The sequence below is a fragment of the Convolutriloba macropyga genome, chromosome 3, assembly GCF_964194025.1.
Source record: "Convolutriloba macropyga chromosome 3, txConMacr16.3, whole genome shotgun sequence".
Lineage (NCBI taxonomy): Eukaryota > Metazoa > Xenacoelomorpha > Acoela > Convolutidae > Convolutriloba > Convolutriloba macropyga.
Window position 1 is genome coordinate 28,948,455 of NC_134470.1, and position 11,616 is coordinate 28,960,070.

At 35.0% G+C, this 11,616-nt stretch overlaps 2 protein-coding genes across 2 annotated transcripts in view; one reads left to right on the plus strand and one right to left on the minus strand.

The window, feature by feature from the left end:
* LOC142336141 (vacuolar protein sorting-associated protein 72 homolog) overlaps nucleotides 1–11,595 on the minus strand; it is a 51,635-nt gene extending 40,040 nt beyond the window's left edge. The window contains exon 1 of the mRNA XM_075384724.1: nucleotides 11,358–11,595. Within this exon, the coding sequence (XP_075240839.1) occupies nucleotides 11,358–11,528 (171 nt within the window). The 5' untranslated portion in view covers nucleotides 11,529–11,595. The remainder of the gene's footprint in view (nucleotides 1–11,357) is intronic.
* Nucleotides 1–11,616, plus strand: part of LOC142336140 (uncharacterized) — a 483,861-nt gene that overhangs the window by 29,478 nt on the left and 442,767 nt on the right. The window lies entirely within an intron of this gene.

Genomic DNA, 11,616 nt, shown 5'->3' on the forward strand with positions numbered 1-11,616 from the left:
TAAACAAAATCTTGCTAAAATTCGTGATGTTAAAAATTTCAGAATCAATTCATTGTCTCCGGATTAAAGAAAGCTTCATTACCATAAGACAACGAAAAGTACAATAAAAACAAGCAAAAAAGTCTTAAAAAAGATTATGAAAACAAAAGTTATTAAAAAAAGACTATTACCAAACATTTGGTTAGACTCATTTATGCTTCATTAGCTGACAACGAGAACTCTCATTAATGACTAGGTGATAAAACAATAAAAGAACTCGAAAAACGGGCAGTGTCGAAGTCATATAAACCAATAGCTAACTTCCTTCTTCCTTTTGACGTTTTCAAAACAAACAGCTGTGCATTATTGGAACACATGCATGACCTTTTGAAATCATTATTAAAAATAATCATGAGAAAAAAACAGCAAAATTAGGAGGCAGACTGCTGCCTGTGAAAAATTCACCATCAAAACTGTTGCAACAAAATTTCACTCCTTTTAAGAGCTGCTTGCAAATCGGGCTTCAAATTTAATCCCTTTTCCACCATTCTTTATACTCCAGCATGACCAAAATCACCACTCGACTGCAAAAAAATGACATAAAAAAGTAGAGAGAAGTGTGAATAGATTTTAAAAAAGGACAACATCCCAATACAATCAAAATTCTTCACATAGGGGGTTAGGGTCTAGAAAACAAAATTGAGTTGATGCAGCTGCTGATTTCTTATATGATACCCATTCAAAAAACATAGCCGGCAGATTGCTGGAAAATAGCCGCGATAGACGCTTGTGATTTTCCATGATTTGAAACAGTTAAAGAAATAAGATACAGTTTGACTTCCACTCCTTTTAATAGACCACTCGACTTTTTGGGTTAGATTTGGACTGTCATTTTTATGACACATACGCTCTATAAGGAAAAATCACTACTACAGTATTTCAAAAATCAATATTTGAAATCAAAAACACAGGACTCTAATACTCAAGAATTAGGGCATATACGTTAGCCACTACTTAGATGCACACTATTGATCTTTAACTAGTAATTGTTCATAAAATTTAAGGTTCGTTAAGTGAGTTCAGAAGTCACTTTTTTGAGTGAGGTAAGTCACGCAATTGACCTAAAAGCAGAACAAATGATGTCACGCACACAAATTTCAACTGCAAAGCAGTGGAAATCACAAATGCAAAGTCAATTCCAAGAAGTCAGGTCGCAAGAACCATCGACGCAGACGACGAATAAAAAAACATGGCTGGAAAAGTCCTCAAATACAATCCAAAGAAATGAATGAAAAACTGAGAACTATTGTACCAGACCAGCAGATCAATTGAACAATCTCAGCCAAAAAGACAATATCAAAAGTTGAAACTAAAATATTCAAATAAACTTATTATAATAATCATGGCTAAATCTCTTGAAGCTTTTAAGCTGAACGGAAAAAATGATACAATTCCATTCACTCATTAAATCAGGCAAAAGCCATGAAATAGATTTATTATCAACTAAAGGTAGACAAAGATAAGAGAAATATAACAAATGCTTCAAAAATCTGAAAAGTGCAAAAATTAAATTTCAATTTCGCAAAAAAAAATGTTTAAACCATTTCTTTGTCTCTGGAGTTCTGCCAAGTAGCCTATCCACAAGACTTGAAGTTGCGTTGACCAGTAAAGATAGTTAAACCCAGAAAACTTAAGAATTCTTGCAAAAATAAACAAAATCTTGCTATAATTCGTGATGTTAAAAATTTCAGAATCAATTCATTGTCTCCGGAGACTATCTTATATCCCTATTAAAAGCCCATTGTGTGAAAGAGATTGAAACCCAATTAGTTGAAACAGTGAGTAAGCTAAGTCAGAAGTCAAGTGTCAATTAACAAATAACCAACGATGGATGAATTGTTCTTGAACGACTGGCGAGACTCAATTCTGTTGTAGCAAGCATCAGTCGGAAGGGGGCCTGTGAAGGCCTTCAATTGACGGTCTTCAATTCATGTTTTACTATTTTAAATTAGAACATTATAATGATTAGAAATAAAAACTTTAGGCAAACTTTTCAGTTAATTTTTAGTGGAATTCTGCCGCAAAACGCAAAATTCAATGACTAAAAGCAGGGTAAAAATATTCACGCAAAAATGTTGCATGAAAAACACACACACGCGTCTACAATAAGAAAATTAAGAGAAAAATTAGAACAGCCCAATCAGTTTACACTACTTTAAAATAACTGTTTGTTTTTTATTTAAAGAACTTGTATTGATGAAGTTTTGATTCAACTAGTGCCAGCCATGAGTTCCTTCAATTATTGAACAAAACCGACTAACGTCGGGCAAACTGTTCTCAAACAACCGGCTAGCGGTTGGCTTCAGTAGTACGAACTAAGTAATATAAAGATGGCTACCAAAAGTTCGAAAAGAGAAATCTATGCTTGAAAGAAGTCTAAGTTCAAGTAATAAAAAGCAATTCTTTAGCTAGAAGCTAGAGCCGGCAGACTGCCGGAAAGCAGCCGCCGTTGACGCGCTTGATGCACATTGGGATTGAGGCAGAAAAAAAGAGAAACAAATTGACCGAATTTTTTTCTGTTTTTTCTTTTCAGTGTCAAAAAGTGATCTAATTTTGCGTGCAGATTCAGTTAGATTCTAAAACTATACTTCATTCAGCTCCCAAACTGAGAGCTAAAAAAAGCTCATTACCAATGTCAGCTAGCAAACACTCTAATGAACTTTGATAACCTAATGCACTATGCTTTAATGACCGGTCTTTATCAGCTTATCCCGTCTCTTTTAATTTTGCTCTTTTGACATGGACCCTATTCACATTGCCGTGAAAAATTTAAAATTCATTCAGTTCAAACTGTGTGAGTGAAGTAAGTCAGAAGTCAAACGTGAAAATTGTGACTTATGTAAAACGTAAAATGTGATCAAAAGGTAAAGCGAACTAAAAAAGGGAGACGCCTAAAAAATAGCCGTTGAGAGGCTGACAGCGGCTATTAACGAGCATGAACACAACACCAAAAATGAGCCCAGGCTTCGTATTAACATAAATCAATGTCAGTCTAATTGCACTCAAACGACCCGATAGTGATTAGCTTTGGTAGTAACCAGGTGCCGCTCAGTGATGTAAGCATTTGGAGGGGGTTCATCTGATTTTGTGGTTGGCGTGATTGAATTGAGCGGGGGGGGGGGGGGGGGGGGTCAAGATTAAGAATGGGCCTTCACATCATAAAATTTTCGCCTCAAAACAGTTCTGGTTAATCGCATTCTTAAAGACTGGTTAGGTGTAAGGCTCAGAGAGAACTAATGCCCTCCGAGCGTTAGCTGTTTATCCCGTTTTTTGAGGACAAAAAGTCAACTGGGTCAGACGAAAAATCGTCCAAGCGAAAATTCCTATTAAAAAGATCACAGGACTAATAAAATTGCTACAAACTTCGTTTTCGTTTTGAGAGCACTTGATAATCGTAGTTAGAAGGTTTTAGTGAACAAAACATCCTTAAAACCCTGAGAAATCAAAAATATATATAGGAATACTGGGGCGGATGGCGAATGTTAAAAGATTAATAATGAAGCCAAAATGGGGAAAATCTCAGTCAGCACTCTCAAATGGTACTAACAATGTCCCCTTAATGCAACTGCCGCAATGGCTGCGAAAGACTTGCGTGCCGAAGACTACAGATGCAGGTTAACTATACAAAAACGATTTTTTAAAGTTGTCAACGCTGCTTCAGAAATTAATTTCCAAATTTTTCGAAAAAAATAACACGGCTTGTTAATATTCACTCCACACGATCCTTTTATTGTGACGTTTATTACACGTATGAGTTTCCTTGATCTTAAGTTCACTCAAATGTAACATAGATTGTTCAAAAGCCATTTTGTTGAGTGAGGTAAGTCACGTATGATCAAAATCTTATCAGTCAGATGACCCAAATGCTTTTGCAAGAGAGATGGTGAGAAATGATACCACCCCCAAAAAAGGTGTCATCGAGAAGAACTCAATCAGAAACTTTGACTTTTCAGCTTTACGAAAACCGAAAAAAGCGTAAGATGACCAAACAAAAAACCAATAACATAGCAATATAGTTACACCCAGCTCAGTCTCGCAGCTATAAAAAAACTGATTAACGTCGGAAGAATTGCTCGCGAACGAGAGTTGTTATACACACCACTATAACCAATAATAAAATGAAAGCAAAGTGAAAGTACTTACCAATTTTAGCGCACTTTTCATTGGATTTTAGTAGTGAACTGCCGTCAGTTGACTTCAGCTGCTTAAATCATGAATGAGAAACTTAGAGCATGCAAAACACAAAATGTGCAGGGCGCATAAGTCACTCGAGAAGTCCAGATGGTCAAGTGAAAGTTTTGCATAGAAAAGACCAACCCGTCTGCAAAAATTGTTTCATAATTCCTTAGAGAGCAATTAGTAACGAAGTAACGTCGGGCGAATTGCTCCTAAGCAGCTGGAGAGTAGTTGACGTCGGTTAGAAGGTAGCTTTAGCTTAGGAGACTAGCATAAACTTAATTAAGACAGGTGGAAGTGAAAGAGTAGAAACATACCCGGCAGATTGCCGGAAAATAGCCGCCGTTGATTCCAATAAGCATGACTGGGATTGAAATAACAGAAGATATTGAAAAAAAAAAGATTTTTGTACAAAAACATTTTTTTAAGTCCGATTTATTTTGATGGCATTTCGTAGTTGAACATACTTCTGTTTCTTAGAGAGAGAGAGGCTACAGGGGCTACTATCAATAACAATAAGCATTAGAGAGAGGTAACTAATACTTATAGGACCGACGTTCAAATAGCGGGCATCTAAAATTGGGCTTTATGGGTTTATCCCGTTTCTATTTCTGACTTCAATTTTTTATACTGACTCTGTTCATTTTGAATTGCTTTGCTGAGCAACTGATGTTCAAAATCAATTTCAGCAGAATGAGAGAAGAGAGAAACTAGCCTAGAGAAGTCAAAAAGATTTCACGCAAAATGTTGAAAAGGCGGCAAAATGAGGTAAAGCGAAACATTTTTTTATTCGACGAAGTAAAAACATACCCGGCAGATTGCCGGAAAATAGCCGCCGTTGATTCCAATAAGCATGATTGGGATTGAAATAACAGAAGATATTGAAAAAAAAAAGATTTTTGTACAAAAACATTTTTTTAAGTCCGATTTATTTTGATGGCATTTCGTAGTTAAACATACTTCTGTTTCTTAGAGAGAGGCTACAGGGGCTACTATCAATAACAATAAGCATTAGAGAGAGGTAACTAATACTTATAGGACCGACGTTCAAATAGCGGGCATCTAAAATTGGGCTTTATGGGTTTATCCCGTTTCTATTTCTGACTTCAATTTTTTATACTGAGTCTGTTCATTTTGAATTGCTTTGCTGAGCAACTGATGTTCAAAATCACTTTTAGCAGAATGAGAGAAGAGAGAAACTAGCCTAGAGAAGTCAAAAAGATTTCACGCAAAATGTTGAAAAGGCGGCAAAATGAGGTAAAGCGAAACATTTTTTTATTCGACGAAGTAAAAACATACCCGGCAGATTGCCGGAAAATAGCCGCCGTTGATTCCAATAAGCATGATTGGGATTGAAAGAATAGAAGATATTGAAAAAAAAAGATTTTTGTACAAAAACATTTTTTAAGTCCTATTTATTTTGATGGCATTTCGTAGTTGAAGATAACGTACTTCTGTTTCTTAGAGAGAGGCTACAGGGGCTACTATCAATACCAATAAGCATTAGAGATGGTAACTAAGACTTATAGGAACGACGTTCAAATAGCGGGCATCTAAAATTGGGCTTTATGGGTTTATCCCATTTCTACTTCTGACTTCAATTTTTTATACTGACTCTGTTCATTTTGAATTGCTTTGCTGAGCAACTGATGTTCAAAATCACTTTTAGCAGAATGAGAGAAGAAAGAAACTAGTCTAGAGAAGTCAAAAAGATATCACGCAAAATGTTGAAAAAGCGGCAAAATGAGGTAAAGCGAAAAATTTTTTTATTCGACGAAGTAAAAAAAAAAAAAATAGGAGCGCTATAATAGCCGGCTGAGAAGATGAGGCGGCTATTAAAAAAAATAGGAGCGCTATAATAGCCGGCTGAGAAGATGAGGGCGGCTATTAAAAAAAAATAGGAGCGCTATAATAGCCGGCTGAGAAGATGAGGGCTGCTATTAAAAAGAAGTGAATGAGGGGTTTGGGGCTGGATAGTAGCGCAGAAGACAGTGAGGGGCGTGGGGTGTACAGTGAGTCAAGCGCGCTGGTTAGGGGTAAAAATGAGGGGGGATTAGGTGTACAATGAAAAGGAACGGTCCAATGTGGTCCAGACCGCCAAAGAAAAGACTCACATTTTAACTTGTCTTCTCAGCAGCTGTCGTGAATTGTGCACACTTGAGACTACCAAAATTCTACGATTTTCTACAATTCATTTTTGAGGATGAAAGTCACACGCGGCAGACAAAAACTCAATCAAGAAACAACCGCATTAAAAGATCACAGGTCTAAAATCATTGCTTGTAAACTTCACTTGATAGCAACAAAGCGATGTCAACCCATGAACAGATAATGTCATTAACATAGTTTCCCATAAATAAAACCTATAACATACCCGGCATATTAACAGAAAATAGACCCCGTTGATTCCCATAACGACGATTGGGATTGGTACCATAGAAAATAATGAAAAAGACTGATTTTTGTACAAAAACGTTTTTTAAGTGCAAACCATTTTGATGTCATTTTGGACATGAACACACTCGTGTTTCGTAGTGACAACGCAGGGGCTAGTATCAATACCAATAAGCATAGGATATGGTAACTAAGAACAAAGTTCGAGTAACGGACATCTAAAATAGGGCTTTATGGGTTTATCACGTTTCTATTTCTGATTTAGTTTTTTTTGATACTGACTCTATTCATTCTGAATTGTTTTGCACAGCAACTGCTGTCCAAAAAAACTTTAAGCAGAATAATCGAAAAAAGAAAATAGCCTGGAGAAGTCGAAAAGATTTCAGACAAATTGTTGAACAAGCTGTAAACTAAGGTAAAGCGAGCAAATTTTAGAAAGTAAAAAACATGGCAGGACAAGTCCCGACGAATAATTCAAAGAAATTTAAATTAATAAACAAAAAACTAGGCCGAAAACTGACTATGAGTGAATTGGGGAATCCATTGCTAAAAAATCAGATCACAAAAATAAAAAAAACACAGAAAATCAAAGTTAAAATGCCGCATGTGAGTTAAAAAAATATATTACCGAGAAATGAAAACTTGGCTCAAAAAAACTAAGCCTAGAATGAATATAAATGGATTGAATATAAATGGATTGGTATAAATGGATATGAATATAAATGGATTGCTAGGCCTAGAATGAATATAAATGGATTGGTAAATCAAGAAACAACCGCATTAAAAGATCACAGGTCTAAAATCATTGCTTGTAAACTTCACTTGATAGCAACAAAGCGATGTCAACCCATGAACAGATAATGTCATTAACATAGTTTCCCATAAAAAAAACCTATAACATACCCGGCATATTAACAGAAAATAGACCCCGTTGATTCCCATAACGACGATTGGGATTGGTACCATAGAAAATAATGAAAAAGACTGATTTTTGTACAAAAACGTTTTTTAAGTGCAAACCATTTTGATGTCATTTTGGACATGAACACACTCGTGTTTCGTAGTGACAACGCAGGGGCTAGTATCAATACCAATAAGCATAGGATATGGTAACTAAGAACAAAGTTCGAGTAACGGACATCTAAAATAGGGCTTTATGGGTTTATCACGTTTCTATTTCTGATTTAGTTTTTTTTGATACTGACTCTATTCATTCTGAATTGTTTTGCAGAGCAACTGCTGTCCAAAAAAACTTTAAGCAGAATAATCGAAAAAAGAAAATAGCCTGGAGAAGTCGAAAAGATTTCAGACAAATTGTTGAACAAGCTGTAAACTAAGGTAAAGCGAGCAAATTTTAGAAAGTAAAAAACATGGCAGGACAAGTCCCGACGAATAATTCAAAGAAATTTAAATTACTAAACAAAAAACTAGGCCGAAAACTGACTATGAGTGAATTGGGGAATCCATTGCTAAAAAATCAGATCACAAAAATAAAAAAAAACACAGAAAATCAAAGTTAAAATGCCGCATGTGAGTTAAAAAAATATATTACCGAGAAATGAAAACTTGGCTCAAAAAAACTAAGCCTAGAATGAATATAAATGGATTGGTAAAACCATTTAGAAAAAAAGCCGATCCAAAAAATCGAAAAAATAGTAAAAAATCAAAGTGAAATTGCTGCAAGTGAACAGAAAACCACTAGCTAGAAAGCGAATTTTTTTTCAAACACCGTTTCTTCACTCTTTAAAATTGAAGAAAAAAAATTTAACGCCGCAAAACCACTCGCTTTTTCGCTCCATTTTCTGTTTCGGCGCACCGAAAATCACTACTACAATTTTGACTTGTGTGAACATAGCCGGAAGAATTCACTTGAAAACTTGAAATGAATAAATTAATAGAAAGCCAAAAATTAATTTGAAAATCAAGAAATATGTGCCAATTTTGAATATTACATTTCCGAGGATTACATTTCAATATAGCATCAAATAAAAATTATTTCTAAAAAAATCAAATTACAAAAACTGGGCCATTTAGACGAAAAACGGCTAGAAACGGTTATCTATATGTATCATTCACTCAAAAACTACTTGTCGAAGTCAAAAAGTCGTTCACTGAATGCAGCACATGATCAAAAACTTCTCTCGCTCAGAAAAAATTAGATCACACGGCAATTTTACTCACTTTCGCTTATAGGTCAAAACACCGTCTGAACGAATAGTACTTCCGGTAAAGAAAACCTTAAAAAACCTCATCGAGTCTAAATACTCCTCATCGAGTCGTAAGAAAAAAGACAGCGCCCCAATACAATTCAATTTATTTTAATTGTAAAAATAGGAGCGCTATAATAGCCTGCTGCGACGCTGAAGCGGCTACAAATAATACCGATACTAGTAAAAATTTGTACTTGTAATAACATCGCAAAAGCCTGCAGAAAAACAATACTCACCTTCGGTTCGTAAAAAAACTACGCTTTGAGTCGTTAAGAAGACAACAATGAGGGCTTCAAGAGCAATTAGAAAAGCGCTGCTTAATAGCCGGCAAAAAAACCTAGCCGGAAGAAATCCGGAAGCCACTCGAAGCGTCAAAACTTCACAAAAAACCGTAATTGCAGCTGAAGCGATTACCTTTTGTATTGAACTATTGACTCGTTACCTCCCCAGCTCAGATCAAAAAATTGTGACATTTTAACCACTGTCACCAAGAGAAACAATGCAGCAAAATTTATTCATTGAAAACATTTGATAAATTTTAAAAAGGCCGAAATAATTAGGATGGTTAAAATACTGATAGCCTGAAAAAGCTGACAGGGCTATCAATTGCCCTCAAACAATTCATGATTCTGATCTCAAAAAGACCGCGAAATCAAACGACAGATAATGGTATGAGAAACTAAGTTAAATTAGGAGAATGCTCCAATTTAAGAATCCGACAACCATTACAATAAGATTTCTAATCACTGCAATTAAAACCAAAACAACATTCTACCTTGCTGTATATATGTTCTACAACATGATTTCATTCTTATTCAAAAGTTAAATTTATCATAGGAAAGATATAAGCAACAGTCGACATTCAAAGACAAAAAGGTCGTTTAAAAACAATACCAAGTCCGGAAGAAAATTGCAATACATACAAATAGTTGGAAATTTTGGGAAAAATTTTTTAGCAAACTCTCATTACTGCCTTATGTTGAATGAAACTACTTGCAAACCAAAAGAAACGACAAAAATCTAATAAAAAGCTGGAATCATTCATTTTTCTAACAATGGAAAAAATCAATTAAACAAATATAAATGTAGGTGACAGGACAAATTAGAATGATACAAGCTAGAATGTGAAGAATATGGACACAATGTAGGGAACACCGTATCGAAAAGACTAATTCTTGATTTTTTAAAGTTAAAATTTGATCAAATGAAAAAATCAAGAAAAACGAATACATTTTATTGGTCAGCATTCGGGACATAGAAAACACAACGAGTCATCCGAGGCAAAGATCCCTCCTCCTAATTAGAACAAAAAAGAAAAAGTAGATATCAAACATAAGAAACATTGACAAAATTTGCAAAAAATGGTCAAAACTTTTAAGACTGCATTTATGAAAATAATTTTTAACTGTTTTTTTCCAAGAACTTAACGCCGAAAATGATTGAATTTTGATTTTTTATTGAAACAAAATTAAAGACCCTCAAATTGCTTAAAAAGACTTTGTAGTAATCAAAACCAAAATACAAACAAGAAACTGACAAATTGGAAAAAATTCTACCAAAACCGGATTAGCATATGTACAATTTTATAAAAGAAAATTACATCGAGGTAGAAAGAGGCGTTGAATATATAAATTATCAAAGGAGAGTCGCCATGTTAACTGATTTTTGACAAAAAGACGGCTGAAAGAACCAAAAATGAAGATATTAATAGAAAGCCAAAAATTAATTTAAAAAACAAGAAACATGTGCCAATTTTGAATATTACATTTCCGAGGATTACATTTCAATATAGCATCGAATAAAAATTATTTCTAGAAAAAATCAAATTATAAAAAACTGGGCCATTTAGACGAAAAACGGTTATCTACATTTATCATTCAGTCAAAACCTACTTTTCGAACTCAAGAAGTCATCCAATAAACGAAGCGCATGATCAAAAAACTTCTCTCGATCAGAAATTAGTTCACACGGCAATTTTACTCACTTTCGCTTTTAGGTCAAAACACCGTCTGAACGAATAGTACTTCCGGTAAAGAAAACCTTAAAAAACCTCATCGAGTCTTAAATACTCCTCATCGAGTCGTAAGAAAAAAGACAGCGCCCCAATACAATTCAATTTCTTTTAATTGTAAAAATAGGAGCGCTATAATAGCCTGCTGCGAAGCTGAAGCGGCTACAAATAATACCGATACTAGTAAAAATTCGTACTTGTAATAACATCGCAAAAGCCTGCAGAAAAACAATACTCACCTTCGGTTCGTAAAAAAACTACGCTTTGAGTCGTTAAGAAGACAACAATGAGGGCTTCAAGAGCAATTAGAAAAGCGCTGCTTAATAGCTTTTGAACAATTTCTCCATTTTTTATTCCGGATAAACAAGTTAAGTTCGAAATAGGGTGGCCAACAAACTATTGGATAATCACCATAACAATTTGAAAACAAACAGTAATGTTTTCTTTATACAGTCTGCAAATTGAGTCACGTTCACCATAATAGCATCATTCAAAAAAAGAACGTGATATGCGAATTGCTTCTTTACCTCATTGAAGCCACCGTACGTCTCCTGGTAAAAATCATCCTTCATTTTTTCCAATTCTCCTTGCAGAAGCTTTGCATATCTGTTTCCAGCAGTTGATCTCGAAGGCCGCTTGTTCACGTTGTATTCAACCTCAGCAGAAGTAGCTTCATCGTTTTCTGATTTGCCACCCATCTCTCCCGAAACTCGGAACAAAACTGACAATCTAATCGATGCACGGTAATGTGAACACGTACATCAAGAATCTGAAAGACAAAAAACA